The sequence below is a fragment of the Cinclus cinclus genome, chromosome 10 (assembly GCF_963662255.1).
Source record: "Cinclus cinclus chromosome 10, bCinCin1.1, whole genome shotgun sequence".
Taxonomy (NCBI): Eukaryota; Metazoa; Chordata; class Aves; order Passeriformes; family Cinclidae; genus Cinclus; species Cinclus cinclus.
This window is the reverse complement of record NC_085055.1, coordinates 1,767,112-1,789,029: the sequence shown is the minus strand read 5'-3', so window position 1 is coordinate 1,789,029 and position 21,918 is coordinate 1,767,112. Positions and strand designations below refer to the sequence as shown.

General features: G+C 44.7%; 1 protein-coding gene across 2 annotated transcripts in view; it reads right to left on the bottom strand.

Moving 5' to 3' along the window:
- SCHIP1 (schwannomin interacting protein 1) overlaps positions 1 to 17,063 on the bottom strand; it is a 74,800-nt gene extending 57,737 nt beyond the window's left edge. For both annotated transcript variants that reach the window (XM_062498952.1, XM_062498953.1), the window contains exons 1-5: positions 17,055 to 17,063; positions 14,266 to 14,330; positions 13,307 to 13,387; positions 11,158 to 11,235; positions 10,695 to 10,770 (exon numbers count right to left, since the gene is read on the bottom strand). In XM_062498952.1, the coding sequence (XP_062354936.1) occupies positions 10,695 to 10,770; positions 11,158 to 11,235; positions 13,307 to 13,387; positions 14,266 to 14,330; positions 17,055 to 17,063 (309 nt within the window). The remainder of the gene's footprint in view (positions 1 to 10,694; positions 10,771 to 11,157; positions 11,236 to 13,306; positions 13,388 to 14,265; positions 14,331 to 17,054) is intronic.
- Positions 17,064 to 21,918: the final 4,855 nt, after the last annotated feature.

Genomic DNA, 21,918 nt, shown 5'->3' with positions numbered 1-21,918 from the left:
ACATACCCTTTTTTTAAAATCAACCTCTTGTTGTTTGTATATTAAAAAAAAAATAGTTGATCCAGGTAGTCATATTTTAGGATATTTTAAATATTCCATCTTCAGTTAAAATTCTTTGATTCGTTTAGAAGGGAAGCAGAGCTGAGTATTACAGGCACTCATTAATATTTCTATTGTAGCTTTTATTATTATTGATGGACAAAAGCCACTGCAGGAAATTCTTGTGTCCCCACCTCTGGTTTTTAACTCTCCTGTTGGTTTAGAAGGAGCAGGGAAAGGAGGAATTGAGGAGAAATGCAGGAATCTGCATCCATGCAGGGCCTGGTCAGGTTGTTATAAACTCATTTATTGAATAAATCTGTGATAAGAGGTAAGAACATCACAGCAAAGAAATTCCTGCCCACAAAGCTTAAACTTCAGGCTGCCTCGTTTGAAGAAAATCATTGTTTTCCTAAAAGAAGCAGCCCATTAAAGTGGGAAATAGCAGGAATTTTTCCTGGAAAAACCTCCATAACTCTCCTGAGAGTGATTTTTATTGGCAGCCAGGGGAGCAGGGCCCTCTAATGGGACCATTTAAATGCATAACAGCTCCAAGAAACTCCTTAAAGGGTGTCCCCAGAAAATCCTGGATACCTCCCAGACCTTAAAGCAGGAGAAAATATTGTCCTGCCTGTCTGAGGCTGGAATTCAGACCAAAAAATATAAACCAGTTCTGTCCTTAAAGACAGGATGGATTGTGTGAAAGCAAAACTCAAATTCTCCTCTCCTTACACAGGGTTTGTTAAAAAAAAACCTAAAAAAAAAAAACCCCAAAACTATTTCTTTATGACCACAGCAGCTCTCCCAAAATAAAGCAACAGCAACCTGCAGTGATGGGGGAAAAATGAACATTTGGGACAGCATTTATGAGAGGAAAAGGATTTCAGATTTTGGGAGAAAACGCCTTGGGAGCAGCTCCTGTTTGTCTGATTGTTTGAAGGCCACCCAAAATTGGACAATTTGGGTGTCCAGGAGATTTCAATTTCTCCTGATCACATGGTCCAAAATGAGTTTTTCCTGATCCAGTTGTCCAAATTTCCCCGAGGGTTTAATTAACCTGTCAGGTTAATTAGGTTCTGGTTTTACTTACTTAATTTTTTCCCAGTATTTTGTGTTGAGGTAACAATTATTTGAGATTTAACAGCACCTTCAAGTATTTGATCACTCCCAATCTTTCCCCACTGGGATTTTGCTCCTCACACGTTTGGGTTCTGGGGAAGTTGTGGCTGAAATGCCCAATTTTCTCCTGGAAAATTAAAAAGTAGGCCCTGGCTTTGCTCAGCAGCAGGACTTGAGGTAAATTAACTTTCACTTTGGGTTTTGATGGATGTTTAATGAACCCAGCATTGTTCAGCTGGAAATCTTGGAGCTATTTTTCATCCCAAACCTCTCCTGAGCAGTGCCTTTGACAGGTTATTAAGATTTTAGTGTCACTGTGGAAACATTTTTCCAGGCATCTCAGCTGTGATCAGGAGAGGTTCACTGCTCCTTCTCCATCTGCTGATCTCCCAAAAAAAAAAGAATTTAAAATCCACCTTTTTTGGGGGGGGAGGCACACAGGAAATATTTAATAAGCAATGCTTTCCAATCCTGGATTCTTTTTCCTAATGCCCAAGCAAGGCTTTCCCATGCTTTAATTGAGGTCCTGAAGGGGATGAGTTGAGTTATCAGTCCCTGGGGAAGGCCAGGCTGCTCTGATAAATCCCCAAATTATGGGGGCAGGAAAGACTCATTTAGGGTCTCCAAGGGTTCCAGGATGCAGATGGAGTTTGGATATTTGTGTTTTGCACAAATCCATCCAGGTTTAATGGAACAGGAAAACATCTGGATCATGCAATTTCAAATTCATACATGGAAATATTTATATTAGGATACGTTTCTCATTGACATCAAGGTGAATTCCCCAGAAGCTCAGGTAATTTTAAATGAAATTCCACAGGATTTAAATTTATCTCTGGCAGTGATTTAACCAAGGAAATAAACAATATTTTGGGACATCTTCCCCATCCCTGGGAGTGTCCTGGACAGGGCATGGGGTGGGATGGCATTTAAGGTCCCTTCCCACCCAAAATATCCTGGAATTCTGGGAAAACACAAGGAGGAGCGAAAATCCAACACACTGGGAGTCCACTTTTAGAAATCTGAATTTCTGACATGGATCAATCCAGAACATCCAGCCCTGCAGCCAAACCAGTCCTGGAATTACAAACACAGCTCGCTCCCACTGGTTTGAAAACAATAAAAGAAACCTTTAAAAGGAAAATACACCATAAACCAATCTCACACTCAAGCTCCTGCTCAGCCTAATTAACTGGGAAAACATCAATATCAGGTTACGCTAAAAATGACTTATAATTCAACTTTTTAAAAAAAATTATTTATTTAGAGTTTATGTTTGCACATTAAAAGAAAAAAAAAATCCCTCTTGGAAGTGCCCTAATTTGGGACTAAACCCAGATTTACTTGAATTAAATTTACCTGGGATTTAATTAATTTACCTGTCCCAACCTGATTTGTTGTGTCACACTCTAAGCAAGACCTTTCTCTGACTTTTCCTCTCGCTATGCTCCTGTTGCTGTAATAAAACATTTACTGAGGCTCATGTATCCCAAAAGAAATTCCATGAATTTTTAGGATCTTTTCCACCACTGGCATCAACCCTTCAACAGACAAAGTTCCACTGTGTGGAAACAAAGGACAGTGGTGCTGTAAAAAAAAAAAAAAGTAATAATAATTAAAAAAAATAAAGCCCTTCAGTGCTGCTGGAAAATGCATCCATTGAGAGCCAGGAGCTCTGCAATTCCTTTTTCACGGAGAGAGGAGTCAGTGACAGCCTCTCATTTCTTTGCCATGATTATCTCATGGTGGGCACAGCCTTTAATAAATGAAATAATTCTTTTTGTGCGTGTGTGTCAAAGAGCAGGGTTTAAAATAAAAGCATGGAAAAGATAAATCCCCAGAAACAAGGACAGCTGAAAGGACATTGCCACGGAAGGCCTGAGTTTGTGCTCTGGGAGAAATTAAATTTGGAATTAAAATATCTCCTTGCTGGGGAAAAAAAAAAAAAAGTGAATATTCTTAATTTTCTGGATCATTAAACTCCTCCTGGAAAATGATTTAAGGAGCTCTGGGATATTTTTACAGCATCGAGGGTTTGGGGATTTCTGATGATGTGATGAGTCAGGCTCAGGTTTGCAGAGAATCAAAGATCCCTACAAATCCCTCCAAGAAGGAGCAAGAATCCTTAGGGAAAGGTCACAGTTCAGGAACTAAGGAGTCCCATTCCCTTTCTTTTGGGATAAGGAGCAGCAAAGGTTCCACCAGAAGGGAATGAAGGAGCTGCTGCAGATGGAGCTCACAAACAAGTGTTAATCAGGATTAAAGGCATGCAATGGGAATTGGGATTTGTACAAATTCCAGCCCCTCCGAGCCTCGGTGTGGTCCTAGAGGAGATTTAGGGCTCAGACAAAGGTTGGGGCTTTTTTGTTCTCCAAGAAATGGGAAGGGACAGACAAAGATCCAGCCCTGCCCTACAGCCACCCATGGAACTCCAACCCACAAAAGGAATTCAGAATTATTTTGGAAGAAAATCCAGGAAATATTTGGCAGTGAGGAAGAGAAACATCAAAATGGGCCCCAAGTGGGCAGGAAGCCACAGCAGCATTCCCAGTCTTGGGAGAGACACCAAGGCCATCATTCCACGGAATCACAGAGTCCTTAAGGTGGGAAAAGATTCCCAAGAACAAATCCAACCATCAAAATGTCCTCAAGTGCCACATTCACACATTTTTGGAGCATTTCCAGGGATGGTGAATCCATGAATCCACCACATGCCTGGGCAGTCTGTTTTAATTTCTCTACATCCCCAAAAAAACCACAGCTCTGGAATAAAAATACTGAATTCTCCACAGCACTTCCATATTCCATTTCCATTTCCTTCGAGGTTGGAAATTTGTTGCTGAAATTTGGCTTCAAGATTACATATTTAAGTTTGCATCCTAATTTTGCAAAATTAAACACAGGAGACAAGATAAATCCCCAGCTTTCTGGGAAGCACAGCAGGATTTTACAGGAGAGGGGGAACAGCACTTCAGTGTTCATAAATAGCATGAATTCAGCACGGGAAATATTATGACATCTTTATCTAATTTACATAATTTACATAAAAATAAAATTACAGGGGAATATTCAATTCCTGCATGCAAAGCCTTCTCGTCCTTTCCCTCCCTAAATGAGATTCTCCATTTGCTTCTCAGCAGATTTTATCCAATATTTGGGATTTCTGGACACTGACATAATCAAATCTAACAATAATTTGATTTTCTTCTGAGCTCCTCAGTGCACCAAAGCAATTTTATTATTCTGAAGATGGTTTGAAAGCGTCTTTATTAAAGTCCCATAAATGTCTTTAAAGCTATTTCGGTGCCAACGGGTCAAGGGTGCTCCTGAAATTCCTTGTTATGCCTTGTACCTGAAAAATCCATTTGGAACAGCTTCTCCTGTATTGAATTCCTGCCTGGAGCAGCTGATTTAAGCAGCTGATAGAGGATGGCAAGTGGCCTGTTCATTGTGTTATCCTTTTATGCACTCTGTCCATAAAACCCCCAGGAGAAGGATGGACTGTGTGCCCATGAGAAATAATCCACTGGCTGAGGGTTACTGGGACAGCGATGGAATTTTAAATACCTTGCAAAAACCAAAGCTTTTGATCGGAGCAGCGTTTCCCAAGCTCCACGTTCAGGCTCGGAATGAGAGGAATTAATGTAATTAAAGCAGCGCCTTAATTAGGAACGGGAAACAAGGGTTCGGTTGGGAAAACAAGAGCTCCTAAATTTGTACGTAAGTGGTGTGCACACGGAATGGGTTATCAGAACAGCAGGGAAATGTCTGATATAATAAAATACAGGAATATTCAAATATTCCGCAGTTCACCTCTGGCTCTGGTGTTTCCAGGTGGGAACTGCTCAGCTCCCAGTTGGGCCAATGGGAGGAAAAAGATTTAATTCAGTGCTTGCAAAGAAAGGTAAAATAAGGTCGGAATTTCAGAAGTCAGCAGTGAAGGAAAGTTTAAATCACAGCCCAAGGACACAAAGGGGTGTGAGGTGATCCTGGCACTGCTAAACAAAATCCCCTGGGAAATGGAAAACCCTTCCAAAATTCACTGTTACGTGGCCAGGACAGAGGAACTTCGGGGAATTTTGGGGTTCATAAAGGGTTGATGCTTTAAAGGAAAAGGAGAAAGAGCAGCAGAAGTTAAAAAAAAAAAAAAAAAAAGGGAGAACCAAGTGATGCAATCAAACGTATCTTGGAAGTAATGAATAATCCAGAATAAACCCCCAAATCCACTGCTGGATGTAGCTCTATTAAAGATCGCTGCTAAAGGGTGGCTTTGCCAAAAATCATTGGTGTGAGAGATGGGGTTGGGAGAAAATCAGAGTAATTCCAGCATGAGAATCTCCATGAAAACTGGATTTGATCAGATTTTATGGAAGACCTGAGTAATTCCAGTGTGGGAATGTCCATGAGAACTGGATTTAATCAGATTTTGTTGAAGACCTGAATAACTCCAGTGTGAGAATGTCCAAGAGAACAGGATTTAATCAGATTTTGATGAAAACCTGGATAACTCCAGTGTGGGAATGTCCAAGAGAACAGGATTTAATCGGATTTTGATGAAAACCTGGATAACTCCAGTGTGGGAATGTCCAAGAGAACTGGATTTAATCGGATTTTGATGAAAACCTGGGTAACTCCAGTGTGGGAATGTCCATGAAAACTGGATTTAATCAGATTTTGTTGGGAATCTGGATAACTCCAGTGTGGGAAAGTCCATGAGAACTGGATTTAATCAGATTTTGTTGGGGATCTGGATAACTCCAGTGTGGGAAAGTCCATGAGAACTGGATTTAGGGATAAGCTGCCCAATCTTCCTCCCAAAAGCATCAGCCATGGTTGGGCTCAGCTCCAGGATGGGCAGAGCAGCTGGGACATGAACCACCACCACCAGGGCACCTCCCTGCTGCTCATTTTGGGCTCTTTGTTAAAATTTAAATGGATATTTATTTTTTTAACCCCCAGTGTGAAATTTTCACTCCCTTGAAAATATTCCCAAAGAAAAGATAGCTTTTTCCTTAAATGCTTCCCTAAAATGTCATTTATGTCTTCCTAACGACTTTTAGAAGTCATTTCACACGTGGAAAATTGCCTCCAAAAATTGAGTTATTGAAACAGAGTCAGAATCTCCTAAAAACCAGAATAATGATTATTATTTGCTTAAATTCCAAGCAGTGAAATAGCTCAAATCATATTTATTCCCACAAAAAAATGTACTTTTCTGGCATATTTACCCTGAAAATTCACTTTATGAGCAGGAATCAATACTGTGCCCTTTGGGAGGAGATAATCTGGGTATATTTGGGAAGATGCACTGTTCTGTAATAGACACCATTAAAGTGCTGCTGCCACATTTCAGTGGTGATAGAGCCAATAAAATAATTCAATGGGACAATTTCCACTGGATTTTCTCTCCATCCCAGTAAGTTTCTATTAAATATATTTTATACATCTAATTCCTCCTGGTCTAATCATGACTTTATTGTCCATTACTTAAATTTCTTACATTTTCCCCTCTTTTTTTTTTGGTCTCATGAAAACAAAATTCATTCCGCCCAGTGAAGATAATTCCTCATGAGAAACCTGTGGTTGGAAATTTCCCAGTCTCAAATAATTCCGTGTTGGAGACATTCCACCATTCCCAGTGTTTCCTTCCCGTTCCAAATCCTTTCCCATTTCCTGCCCTGCTCCAGGATTGGACTGAGCTGTTTGATCTCTGTCATCGGCAGTGCTTGGGAAGGGTGACAACAAAAGGCTTTGTCGTTTTGGATTTGTCAGATCCTGGCATTCTCAGTAATTCCTAGGAATTATTGCTGTGCTCTGCTGTCTCCTCTCAAGTCCCCGACGCCCAAAGCTGTGATCCCACAGGGTCTCATTGAAAACTTTACTTATTTTAGGGTATTTTTAGCTGTGCATCCCAAACAGCAGGAATTTCCCTGCTGTGGGAATAAGGGAGATATTGTAGATAGAATTAGCTTTGAAAGGATTTGTAAAGGATCCAGCCAAATTTCCTGAAGTCAGACATAAAATCTAATTTTGAGACTTCTCATCGATACCCACTAGAGCCATCTCGCCGTGAACCTTCACAGACCTAAACCCACCCCAGAAGCCAAAAAAACCTCTTCCCAAGTGTCTCAAGCAGCTGGATATTCCCGCAGAACCATCATCAGAAATGTCTTATCCGTGGTTTTATCATCAACCAAGATCATTCCTGCACTGATTTTGCTGCTGCTAAACCACAAGGATTCGAACTGACATCAATGATCACGTCAATACCCAACCTTTAATACATGCAGCATAAAAAAGAAGAAATTATTGGTGTTCTGCTCCCACCAGCAGAAAGGATGGAGAGGGTCCTTTTGTATCCCAGCAGTTGAAATCCCATGGGATAATATCTGTGAGGGAGTTAAACTTGGATAATCATTGGGGATGACTACGTACACAAATAAACACAAACTCAACAACTATTTCTCCATTAAAAACCCATTTAGAAAACAAATTCCACATTAGGCCACAGCACTGTGAATTCCCTGCTCACATTTAGAGCTGAGATGATCCAAAGCCAGTGGGAGGGATTGAAAACAACATTTCTTCCCCATGTTCCCTTCATTCCGAGTGTTATCTGAGTCTCATCAGCATTCATATTTCTCCCCAACCCATCAAATATTTGATTTCTAATTAAGGCCTTTTCATCTCAGTTGTATTTGTCTCCCTCACCTTTAATTATGTTTCCATCCACGCTGCTCAAAGAGCAAGGATTTGCATTTTTACATTGTATAGAACTCACACTGTCAGTATTTATCAGATGGTTCCCTCTCTGCTGCTCATGGATTTGGGAATTCAGGCTCATAGGAATGAGGGAATGTTCCCCATATGAACACCCCACTGTTTGTTGGGATTTCACTGCCTCCCATACATCGATTTTCCCTCACCCTCAACTTCCCATCGTTCCTGCAGGTGCAAAGCACACCTGGGAATGTCAAAGACACCAGTGGGAAAATGGGATCCTCCTGGGAGATCTAGGAACACGCAAAGGCTGCAGAGAGATTTTTGTTCTACTTTAGAACCAAACCTTAAATTACTGAGAAAAGTTGCAGCTTTGAAGGCACCACACAGGGAAGGAAGGACAAACAAACTGGAGTTTGGGGCAGAGGAGTTCAACCCTGGCTCTTTTCCTCACTGGGTATTTCTGCGGCATCAACTCATGGAGAAAGGCTGGGGAAATAACCATTTCTGTTACGCCTTTAAAAAAAAAAATTCTAGGGAGAAAGTTGCCTACTGGAGCACTTGGCAATAAAAATGGGAATTTTACAGAATCCGCTTGTGCCATCGTGAATTGTGCCATTCTCATGAGCATCGCAGTGATTTTTATGAGATGAAAAGAGGTGCTTTGCCAGGGTGGGAGGTCAGGAGTGACAGGGTTGGGGTAAAATCCGCATTAAAGGGCAGCGAGCCCCGGCCGAAGAGCGGGAGAAGCCCTGGCGCTGTCCGCGGTGCTGAGAGCCCGAGCCCGCACCGCATCCCGCGGGATTCCCGCTCCTCTCCCGACAGCCCAGCAGGGTGCGGGATGGGTTAGCACATCCTGCTGGACATGGAATGATTCCCGAGACGCCGCCTGGAATGCTGCACCTGGATCTGCTGTCCCCACAATAAGAAGGACATGGAACTGTTGGAGCAAATCTAGAACACACCATGATAAAGTCGATAAAGGGACTGGAGATCTTCCCCTATGGAAACAGGCTGGGGAAGTTGGAGTTTTTCAGCCAGGAGAAGAGGGAGTTCTGTGCAGAGCTCAGAGATCCTTCCACAATCTGAATGGGGATATAAGGAAAATGTAGAGAGACTTCACTGGGAACTGGAGTGACAGAACAAGGGAATGGCTTCAAGCTGAAGGAGTGAAAATTTAGATGGGAAGTTGGGAATTAGGAATTCCTGGCTGGGGGGGTGGCAGGCCCTGGCACAGGGTGCCCAGAGCAGCTGTGGCTCTCCCTGGATCCCTGGAAGTGTCCAAGGCCAGGCTGGACATTGGGGTTGGAGCACCTGGGACAGTGGAAAGTGTCCCTACCATGGCAGGGGTGGAATGGGATGAGCTTGAAGGTTCCTTCTAACCCAAACCATTCAGTGATTTTGGAGGAAAAAAGCAGAAACCCATCTAGGAAGGGAAGTTTCATCACTTTTCTACGTGGTAACAAAAATTCAAACATTTACAAGGAAGAGCATTATTTCAAATCTGTTACACATTTGTCTTCTAATTCATTTTTAACAAAAACTAACACACAAAAGGAAAACAAAAGCAAAGACAACGCAGCAGCGCCCTGTGTGCTCCTCATCCCATAATCTGATCAGTGATCAATACCAGATCTTTCCCAATAATTAAAAAGCTCTTTGTACTGCACACACACAAACCTTTCTTCGCTACAAAGCAGCAACCAAAGGAGAATTCTCCGTTTCCCATTTCATCCCTCGAGCTCTGACATTGCACTCATTCCATCAGCTCTCTCCGCGGGGAAGAACTGGGGAACTCAGTGTTGTACCCCTCAAACGCTCGGGGATGCAGCCATTGCTTTCTCCCCAAAACCACGGGACTCCCAGAGGTCCTGACTGAACTCCAAACATCCCAAAAACATCATTTTCCAAACGAGGTTAGTGCTGGAGAAGCTCTGGAGCAGCCGGGAGCGTCCCTGCACAGGGTACGAGGGACCTCTGGTGGAAGCAGATTCCAGTGGCAGATGAACATTTATATCCTCATTTATTCCTCTCATTAAAGGAACCAAAAGCCCTTTAATCCATGGAACATCAGTGTCTAACCCAATATTCCAGCCCACTTTATCCTCCTGCTCTCCAGCTCTCAACTAAAAATGAAACAGTTCCCTCAGGAATATTTTATTAAATTCTGTCAAGCGCCATGTCCTAAAATAAACCTGCTGGAAACAGCTTGACTTTGGGCCTGGATCAACACTTGGATCAGCACTGGAAACCAGAGTCAATTATCTCCAAAATTCCAAGATCAGAGCTCTTAGCACAGAAAAGTTCTGTTTGATCAGTGCCTGGGGCTTCACGAGATTAAAATCGCTGAGAAATGCAGCCTCCATCCACTGGTTAAGGTGGAATATTTATTCCAAAACCAAATTTAATTTTGATCCCCTAAATCAACTTCTCAAAGTCTCTTTTAGCAAATATAAAAATCAACCAACAAAACAACACCAAAAAAATCAACCAAGAAACCAAGAAAAATCAACCAATGAAAAGCATCACAATTTGAGGTTTCTGGGAACATGATATCCTAAACACAAGACCACTTGGAAGAACCATTTTTTCCAGCAAGACCACCTCCAGAATCTGCTGAAATCCAGGTCTGACATCCACAGTCACATCCTGATCAGCCTACAAGAGGAATCTCTGCCTGGAGGCCATCTGAGACACCCCAAAATCCCTTTTTAACCCTTTACCAACCCAGTGATCCCACAGCTGAGCTTGCACTCGTCCCAAATCCCAGGAAGGAAGCCAAGAAAGGAAAAAGGAGGAATTCCAGGTGGACTCACAGAGGTGCTGCTGTCGGAGAAGGTGTTCATGCTGACGGATCTGCTTATCTTGCCTGAGACTGGCGACGCTGGGGACGTTGGGGACATTGGAGATGTTGGGGACATTGGAGATGTTGAGGATGTTGGGGATTTTGGGGATGGTGGGGATGTTTGGGATGTTGAGGATGTTTGGGATGCTGGGGATGTTTGAGATGTTGCGGATTTTGGGGACATTGGGGATGTTGAGGACGTTGGGAATGCTGGGGATGTTTGAGACATGGAGGATGTTTGGGATGTTGGGGACACTGGGGATTTTGGGGATGTTGGAGATGTTTGGGATGTTTGAGACATTGGGGACTTTGGGGGTGTTTGAGACGTTGGGGATGTTGGGGACATTAGGAATGCTGGGGACACTGAGGATGTGGAGGATGTTGAGGATGTTGGGGATGTTGGGGATTTTGGGGACACTGGGGACATTGAGGATGGGCTGTGCTTGTCCCGTGGCTCGGGGGATGGGGACAGGTCGTGGTGCTGCAGGTGCTCACGCCACGCTCGCTGGATGCTGAGGGAACAAAGGATTCTATTTCAAATCCAACATTGGGACTGGGGGGGTTCCTGTATTTTGTTTTCCTGTCTGGATAAGGATCACCTCTGTAGGGTTTGCATAAGGCAGCACTGGGATAATTGAGGGTATGTATGACAGAGAATCAGGGAATTCTGGAGTGGAAAGGACCTTAAAGATCACCTGGTTCCCAACTCCTCCCACGTTACTCAGAGTCCAGCCCAATCCCAAAACCTATGGAAGTGATTTCAGGTGAGGCCATCCAGAACTTAGAATTTGTCCTACATCCCACAATCAAAATAAAAATATCCATTTGTCCACTTAAAGGAATTAACAGCCTCCCGCATCTTATTTTTGTACCACATTTCAGATTATAATTCAGATACAACTGGAATTTGAGAGCCAGAGCAGTATCATGGAATTATGGAATCCCAGAATGGTTTAGGTTAAAAATTGTCATCTCATTCCATCCTCTGCTGTGGGCAGGGACAATTCCCACTATTCCAAGTTGCTCCAAACCCCATCCAGACTGGCCTGGAACAATTCCAGCATCCACAATTTCTCTGTAGGATTAGTTGCTTGTAGGATTTTTAAGCAGTGGAGGGTTTATTCACTGGGATGAGCAGTATTTGCATATTTCTATTTACATGTTTGTATTTACATATTTCTATTTACATGTATTTCTATTTTAAAACCAGAGAATAGACTGAGCTTAAGTCATAATTACCCTCCTAAAAAGCTCCCTGAAAATGGATTCTTTCATCTGGCTTTTATTTGTATGACTAAAACCTTAAAAGACACTGGGTTTTAATTTAAAACTTTATGTCCTTTTAATATTTTAATATGCATTAATATTTGAATGGCCTGTAAGTGAGGCAGTGTTTGCTGGATGGAAACAATTCCTGTGCCAGGGCTGGAGGATCCATGCTGGGAGAGGCTCCAAAAGGAATCCTGGACTCTGATAAATACGTGGGGGAAGTTTTAATTATTCAAAATTAAGACTTTTATAATAACTGACCCCAGGGGAAAGTCCATATCATGTGATGTACAGCAAAAATTAAAATGATTCTATAATTTGAATAGAGGGTTGGTTTAGGATACGAGGAAGGGAAAAATTCATGGGAATTTTTTCCCATGAGGGTGGCAAGGTAGGAGATGCCCCATCGCTAAAAATACCCAAATCAGGATGACAAGCTGCCCTAATTGAAACCATCCCTGCTCAGGACTGGGCTAAAAGGTTTTTAAGGGTTCCCTTCCAACCCAAACCATTCCATGATTCCCTGATTGGGCGGCATTTGGAAGTTCGGGAGCTCATTCCCAAGGAAATCCTGTTTCTCCCGAGCCTCAGGGCTGTGCTGCCCTCCCCCCAGAGCAGGAATTCTGCACTTCCAGGGCCGCCCCTTCCAGGGCGATGTTGGATGGGAAAAACTCCAGGGAAAAGTCCTGTGCTGCCCTTCCCTCCTCTGGCTTCTCTGCGCACACAGATCCAGCAGATTCCCAAAAATTCTTCAGCTACCCAGAGGGAATGACAAAATCAGAGCCACACTGGGGTTTAACATTTGAAACTCGGTTCAAAGGGAATCTGTGGGATTCTGTGATTCATGCCGGGATGGTTTGGGTGGGAAGGGAGTGTAAATCCCATCCCATTCCCACCCCTGCCATGGGCACAGGGACACCTCCCACTGTCCCAGGTGCCAGTGTCCCAATGCCAGTGTCCAGCCAGGAATTCCCAATTCCCAACATCCCATCCATCCCTGCCCTCTCTCCATTCCCTGTGTCCTGTCCCTCCATCCCTTGTCCCAGTTCCTCTCCAGCTCTTCTGGAGCCCCTTTAGGCTCTGCAAGGCCACACTTCGGTCACCTTGGAGTCTTCTCTTTTTTCTAGGCTGAACAATCCCAATTTTCTCAGCTCCACGTGCTTAACCATAAAGAACTTAATTAATTTTCTAATTGGAAGCTCTTTTATCCAGTTACAGAGGAATCCAGGATGGATCCAGTGTGGATCCTGCGGCTCAGGAATTGGACACCCTCAGCTGCATTCCAAGGCAGACCCAGCACTTTTCCTTACTCACATTTTCACTTTGGATTCCAAGGGCTGGAGGTTGATAGGATATTCCTGGATATTATTTTCTTTATCCATGGAGAGCTGATGGCTACGAGAAAGAAAAGGAAATGAGTTTAACGTATTCCAGCCTGACATTCCTGCAATCCTGCGAATGAATTCCATAATCCGGACAAGCACAAACAAGAGCTGCTGATCAGAAGATGCTGTGGTCCTTGGAGGAAGTTATCTGAAATATCTGTGTCCAGCTCCCAACAGAAAATGGGAATTTGGATCCAGTTTTCCAGTAGGAACCTGCCTGAATCCCTGTTTTAAATCTCCCAGCTGCCACAACTCCAGGGACAGGCACAGCCAGCAAAAGAGCTGCTGTAAATTAAAAACAAAACAAAACAAAACAAAACAAAACAAAACAAAACAAAACAACAAAAATCAAACCTGGCAAATCCAACAGATATTCCTGTTAAATTAACTTCCATCCCCAGAGCCACGCTGGAAAAGCTGGAGAGGGAAAGTGACAATGGGAATGCTGGCAGCAAACGAGTTACTGCAGCAAAAGGCGCCTGGAGGGTGAAGAATAACTTCTTTGTAATAAATGATGGCCCAGGAGCTGCTGCTGGGAGCTGGTGGCTCGAAGGAAGCCATTTGAAAATGCTGGAATTTCCAAATGCAGCACCTGGAGCGCTGCCTCGGATGGGAGCAGCGGCGAGGATTGAATGGCCGCTCTCAGCAGGGAAATCCGGAGAGCAGACCCAACCTGGGGAGTTGTTTTCAGATTTCACTGGGCACCCAAGGATATTGCTGTCAGGAATTTCCCTCTTGTAGCTAAAAAGAGGGGTTGTTTGTAGGAGAAAGGCAACATTTGGGATATTGTCTGTGGCAAAGAGGATCCCTCAGCAAAGCTTTCACACCTTGGAAAATCCATTTCACTTTCTCATGGGTGATATATTTTGGAAAATATATTTCATTTACCTTTGGAGAGTGTCTTTGCCATCATTGACCTGTTCCAGGGTGTGCTGGAGCCTCTTGAGCTCTTCCTGCAAAGAGAAAGAAAGAAAAAAAATCATTATTTTTATGGGAAGCCCTTGGAAATTCCTGCTCAGCCTCAAGACAAACCAGGTTTTGAGTCAGCCCCAAAACAAAATCAATCCCTCAAGTGCCACCTATGAGATTTTAAACTTAGAAATCCACAATAATTACAAAGAAACTGATAATTTACTGACAATCCAGCACAAGTGTGAAAGGAAATATCAGAGCTACAAAAATAATACAGAGTAAAAGAGGGAAGTTTTCTTTCCCATCTTGGGTGTCTTTGATTCCAGAGATGATCTTGGGAAGAGCAGCAGCTCCTGCTTCCAGAAGATTTGTTCTGCAATCAAAACCAATTAAAACTCTTAACGAAGAGATTTCCAGCCTGCGCCAGTTCCTGCTGCAGCAGGCATCAGTTTAATGTGGCAGATGTGGAGCTGGCAATCCCCACATCCGTGATAATTCCCAGGGAAAAATCCATCCCTGGCCTTCAGCACAGAGGTTTGGCTTTAAAAACGGATTTTTTTTTTTTTTTTTTGAGGCACGGCTCAGTTCAGAAACAAGCACACACCCTTCCCTTCTCCCACATTTTCCCTCTGGCAGTTTTTCCAGCCTCCTCCAGAGATGGGTACAGTAATTTAGAATGTGAAAACAATTTGCAATTCACTTTCTCCATAGCTCAGGGTGCCAAAAGCTGCCTGACTTCCACAAATCACTCCTGGTGTTTGACATCATTCTCTATTAACCCCGGGGTGAAGACCGAGCAGGGAACAAAAAAAAGGAAAGGCAAAATTGGTCGTGACGTTTCTGACAATTCCCAATGAACCATCGCTGGGCAGTGCCTGGAAAAGCTGGGATAAAAGGCAGCTCTGGAAGGGGCACAGCCAAGTTTGCATAATTGGGAAGAGGAGGAGACAGGAAATCGATCCTAATTTCACTTGGGCGTCATTAACCGTGGGATATTGATGGGCGCTGTGGGATTTATGGAGCTGCCCGTGGTGCTGAGCCCGGGGAAAAGGGGTTGGATGTTCCAGGGACACTGAGGGGGACAGGGACACCCAGGATGGTGCCGCACCGTGCCCAGGGCCACCCAGCTCCTGGGAGTTCCCTTGGAAGGGATCCACGCTCCTGTTGGAACCCAGGATGAGTTCCTGGCCTCTCTGAGTCCGGATAAAACAAATGTATTGTGAATATATTGTAATATATTGTATAATATATTATGAAACTTCCTGGGTTTTTCTTTTCTCTCCTTCAGCTGGATACAGACATGGACAAGCACTGGGCAGCTCCAGACATGGAGACACCGAGGGAAAAAATCCAGGAAAGCTTGAGAAGCACATTCAGAGCAACCTGAAGTGTTTTTCCTAGTCCTTAACTTGCTCATTCCATTTATCCATTCATTATTTTCCAGCCTGAGCATACCCAGCATCCTGGGGTTTGTTAATTTTCTTTTTGTTTGGTTTGTTTTTGGTTGGTTTTTTTTTTTTGTTTTTTGTTTTTTTTGTTGCTTTAATTGCATGACACACTTGAGTCTGGATTACTTTGGAGAGGAATACGAGATTGGAACACAGGCAGGGTGAATTCCAGCACGGCAGGGAGGGGAAGGTGGAGGGAAATCTCACATGACAGATCCATTTCTGAATTCCCAGGGGAGGAGTTTTCCCCAGAAAAAGCAGGAAACGCTTTTTATAGCTCCCAAGCCGGTTAATTTTAGTGACAACAACAGAGGGGTGTTTGAAAACTGAAAGGAAATCCATTAATCCAATTTTCAGCTTTTCAGCATGGGGGAAATGTCTGTAATTCTCACAAAAGAAGGATGGACTAGTTTGGGAATCAGAAGGTAAAAATAACAATATAATTAATTCTACATTATTTTCTTCCCAGGATTTTAGGAGGAAGCCTGAGGAGTCTGGGGGGTGGACGAGGCTCAGGGGAGACCTTGTGGCTCTGCACAACTCCCTGACAGATAAAGAGCATCCCAAGAAAACCTGAAATGAAAATGAAAAAAGCAGCACTGGGAGTCCTGAGATGGAAACTGGTCACATTCAATCTGGGAAAGCAAAGAGCTCCACTTGGTGTGAGTAATTCACAAACAGCCTCAGACAAATGATCTCCGGTCTGGATGGAAAAGGGAAAACCTCTGGAGGCTGCAGCTCTTTTTATTCCTGCCTGGTTCCTGCTGAATGCTCTTTCCTCTGGGGTAATTATTTACTCTTAAAAAAAAAATACATGTATGGATATCTAAACAGTTAGCCTGGATGTTCAGAGAACACAGCAGACCCCAGAGAAATCCTTTCATTTGATATTCATCTCTGGCTGGTAAATTATTCATTAACAGGGATCACGCAATGGGGGAAAAATTAAAAATTGGCAAATTAGTTTTCATTTGTTGACGTTAATTATTTAGTGTTCTTCCCTTTTATTAGAGAAAACACAGAGGGGGATTAGTCTTGTTCTGGCACTCCGAGTTTGCTCCCCAGACAAGTCCCAGATTAGCATTGCTGTGGCTACTTCTGTGGAAAACCCATGGGAATGTGACTCCAGTGCTGAGATGTTGGGGCAGAGCTGGATTTCTCAATTCCAGAGAAACCTTTGGATATTTATCAACAGCACTACAGAAAAAAAATAAAATAAAATAGGCAGGTAGGGCTTTATCTCCAGATATCACCCCAGCCACAGCATTAATGGGGATCCTGTTAATTAACCTCCCTGAGCTCACCCAACATTCCCACCAACCTCATGCTAATAAAGAAATGTCCTGATATTTATGGGCAGTGGAAATGAAATTGTCTCCAGAAAAATTTGGTTTGGATTTTGCAGCCTTGCTGCCCTGAAGAACAAGAGGCAGGAGAAGTAAATCACAAATGCTGGAGGCAGATTAAAACTGATCTTTGCTTCCCAAATCTCCAGCTCTTCCTAATCCTGCTCCTCAGCTCACAGGAGAACTTGTTCAACACCTCATCCAATTTTTCTTCCTTTTCATTTCAGTGGCTGCTCCATCCTGAAAAGCTGGAAAAGCTTTGTTTCCCCCCAGCTTTTCTACCCAGGCAGCCACACAACTCCCAGCCTCAACTCTGATTTTTCTGGAGTACTCTCCTTGTGAAACCTGCCACTCATTTATACAAATATGTATAAAAAAATAACAAAATAATGATTAAAACCCCACCTGGCTTTGTGAGAGTCCCCATTATGACCAAACAATACCTATTTCAAGTTTTTTTAAGTTATTGAGAGGTGAAACTGCTCTTGGTGCTGCTCAAATGAGAGCCTGAGAGCAAATAATCCCATCTGAGCCTTTCCAGGGAAGCTGGATTCTTCAATCACAGAGCCACAGTCCAGGTTTTCTGCAGCAGCTGGTCCTGCTCCACTGAATTTCATTGCTGGGAAATGTGAAGGTGACCCCAGGAACCTTCAGCATCCTCAGTTAATTCAGTCAGATGGGATCAGCTTATAACGAACTGAATTTAACAATATTGGCTTGATTTTAATTCTGCCCTCCCTGGCTGAGGTTTTTGGTGCATCTTTACAGAGGGAAGAGGCCTTTTCCCAGTCCCACTTTCCTGCAAACACACACATCCCTGGGAGGATTTCAAAGACAAATCCACCAGGACAGGAAATTAAAGGTCTCAGCTCCCAGACATCACAAGATCAGATCAAAAACCAAATCAAATCCCAGCACTCACAAACAAAACCTGGGATAATGAAAGGAGGCCCTGGCCACGGGAAGGGGGTGGAATTACATCAGCTTTGTTGTCCTTCCAGGACCTTTCTCCAAATTAAACCAAAGCGCTGCATAATTATTCAGAGTAAAAGAACCCCCAAAAATGACAAGAACCCCCCTTCCCTCAGTGTCTGCTCTCCCTGCAGTCTCTGCTTTGGGTTTCCAAGACCAAAACTGAATTCAAATGTCAGAAGGAGTAACAACAAAACCCTTTCTTTGAAAAGTCTCCATCCTCCCTCCACCCGAGGGGCAGAAAGGACAGAAACTCATTTCACCAGAACTTTGTACCTTTCTGCCATCCCAGAGCAAGGCAGAGCCCTTGGGCTCCCCCATGGCAGCATCTCCCTGATTAAGTATCTTCTTTTCCAGCTGCTTTCAGAACACCTTTAATTTTCAAAGTTCACAGAGGCACCAAAGATCTTTCACAGCCGAGCCTGAGAGTGAAACATCCCGTTTCTGCCAGGTTTGGTGGCGCAGGAACGTCAGGAACAGCACACAACCACTGCCAAGCTGCTCCAAGGTCCCGGGAGTGAACTTCATCAACTGAAACGCAGCAGAAAAGGTCAAATGGGCACTGGGAGTCCATCCCTGCGGATTGTGTGCATGTGGAGGGGTGAGGGGAAGCTGGGAGGAAATGTTCTGGAAATGTTACGTTGTTTTAATGCTGTGCTGGAGCTCGGGCAGCTGCAGCGTTCACAGGAGGAATCTGTCACAAGCCGGCTCAAAAAATATAAATGTTGGTGCTGGGTGCTCTCCTGCTGCCTTTGTCAGGGACTGCTGGAGCTGGTAAAGGTCAGACCACGGCTCCCACGGGGAAGGATTTCCAGGGAGATCAGCTCTGGGAAGGAAAGGGCAGCCGGGTGTTGCTTTGTGATCCCTGTGAGCCAGGCCAAGCTCAGTGCTGGGGATGATGCAGGGATGCTTTGGCTGCTGGGGTGTTTGGGTGTATTTTGGTCGCAGGAAGGAATTCCATCCCTTCCATCCCTGTGCTGGGCTCTCTGGTGGGACACGGAGCTGGGATGGGGGAATCTGAAGCACATGGTTCCCCATCCCATGTAAAGCATTAAAACCCTAACCATAAAACATGAACCCTAAATTTAGGGATTAAATCCAGGAGCATCAACCGAGTCCCTGGTTCAGTGACCTCTTCCTTGTTGGAAAATCCATTTTTATGGACAGAAGAAACCAACAAAAAACACCAAGACACCAGGACTGCAGAGCTGTGCCATCCCAATCCGAGGAACTCCTTAGAGCCAAACTCTCCTGCTGGAGAATCCCAGGATGGTTTAGGTTGGAAGGGATCTTAAAACCCACCCAATTCTACCCAAGACACCTTCCACCATCCCAGAGTGCTCCAAGCCCTGCCCAGCCCGGCCTTAGACACTTCCAGGGATCCAGGGGCAGCCACAGCTGCTCTGGGAATTCCATCCCAGCTCCTCCCCATCCTCCCAGTGAGGAATTCCTTCCCAATATCCTATCTACCACAACCTCTCCATGGAAAAAGGAAAAGCACCTCAGTCATAAGGATGGTGAGCAAAACTAAACCAGCACTGAAGTGTTTCTTCCTTCATCACACAAATAATTAGGAATACACAGGGTTGTGTGATGCTTTCTAAATAGGATCTCGTGCTGCTTGTGGGAATACAATTCCATGGCAATAGTTTATCCTGGGAAATCAGCTCAGTGGGGTTACAGAATGCCAAGTTGAAATGGGAACCATTTGTTTTCTGTCTGCATTGCAGCAGGAGCTGGCAGGGTTTTTATGGAGCATCCCTGACAGCCTCCAACTGTTATTTTTCCAAATTAGCGCTGTGCCTGTGGAGTTCATGGGAGTTCAGGCAGCGAGGGGTCTCTCCACAGCCCTGGCATCGTGCTCAGCATCCTTTGCAGGAGCAGAGAATAAAATCTGACAAAGCTGTCTGTAATTACTGCTCTGCTTTCACGGGATGTCACCAAATGCAGCCTGAGCCACTCCGGTGACAAAGGACACGGTGCCACGGCTGCTCCCCCAAAAGTGAGCACAACCAGGAAGAGGGCTTGGCAAGCCAGGTTTTGTATTTGTGGGGGTGTGCAGAACCAACCTCTGCCTTTCCAAGGAGTTCCACGAGTCCTTGACCCCACCAATGCTGCTTTCTGGAGAGGGTTCTGCAGAGTTCGACCTGAGCACATCCTGGGGGCACAAGGAGAGGAAATTCCTGCTCATAAACGCAGGGATTGCCCTGAAAACTCAGCCCAGGAGGTGATGTAACTCCAAGGTGCACACTCCTCCTGCCACGGGAGCTCTGGGACACAAGGAGTCACACGAGTTTGCTCTGATGGAAAAACAAAGAATCCTGGAATATCCTCGGCTGGAAGGTTCCACAGGAATCATCCGGTCCAGCCCCTGCCCTGCACAGACACCCCAAGAATCCCACCCTGGTCATCCCTGGGAGCGCTGTCCCAACGCTCCTGGAGCTCAGGCAGGTTTGGGAATGTGCCCAGCACCCTCTGGGGCAAGAACCTTTCCCTGATCTCCAGCACTAGAGAAGCAGCAAATGCTGCATCCTTTAACCTCTCCAATTCCCATTTATTACAGAAATATTCCATGCTGGATGGCTCCAGGACTTATCCTGTGCCCCAAAATTTCCAGGCCAGATCTCTCTCAGCCCCACCCTCTCACTCCGGTCCCTGCTCACCTCCAGCTCTGGATGTGCCACCCTTCCCTTGGGCTCCTCCATTCCCTTCTAACTTGCATTTTATCCATCTTGACCAGGAATTCTTCCAGCTCCAAAGCAGCTTTGTACATTGAATTATTGTCATCATGAATTATTTTATCCCTACTATATGAATCTGGCTCCTACAGAACAGCAGCTTTGCCACTGGACTGGAGCAGGGGAATCAGTTTTCTGGGACCATCTTGTTTTTATTCCCTCAGCTCTCCCTTCCCAATGATCCCTTGTCCCTTGCCTTGCCCCGGCAGATTTTTACATGCAGAACTTTTTCCAGATGGCAGATTTGGCACAGACAGCAATTTGCATAATTTAAATCTGCTTCCTGGCATGAATTATAGCACAACACATGGTGGGCTTTGATTTCCAGCTCCTCACACCAGGGCTGGGCAGTGCCCAGGAATTGCAGGTGACTCTGGAAAACCCTGGCTCAGCCATGGCACGGGGAAGAGCTGAAATCAGAAACATTTCCTCATGGAAATAATAATTCCCAGGGGAATGTGCTGCAAACAGCACCATTCCAGTGAATTCCAGTAGCTCAGTGGCTGCTCTGGAGTGAGAAGGTCAAGGAGAGCTCCTGGTGACAAAATTGGATCTTCCCACAAGGACAAACACGACTTTGGGGGTGTTCCAAGAAGGTTGAAACATCTCCATGGTGAGTGAATCCCTTTTTCCTGACTTTCCAGTCCCCAGAAGCCAGGCTGAGAGCCAAAATCACCTCTTTGGGATTCCCAGCACGCACACTGATCCCAAATGGAACCCCACTTGGGATCCAACCCCTCCCAACAGGAATCTCCCACCAAAAATGAATTATTCACCTTCCAGAGGCTCCGTTTTATACCAAACACAAGTTTCTGCCCCAAAATACACCCAGGAACAATTGAGAGCTGGGAGCACTGGGAGCAGAAACCTGCCTGCAAACATGATCCCTCTTCCAGAGAACCCCACGACAGCAGCCTGGCTCCCCAAACAATCCCCGAAAACACACACACACACAGTGCCCAGATCCCTGCTCCCATCAGTCTGGTGGCACAGTGGAGCCGTCCCCACCCTTGGCACGGGCACTGCACCGAGGTGGCCAAACCGGGACGTTCCTTTGTGCATTTGGCACCGGGGAGAGGCAGAGTGACCCTGAACCCTGCGGCCATCTGGGATGTGAAAGCAGCC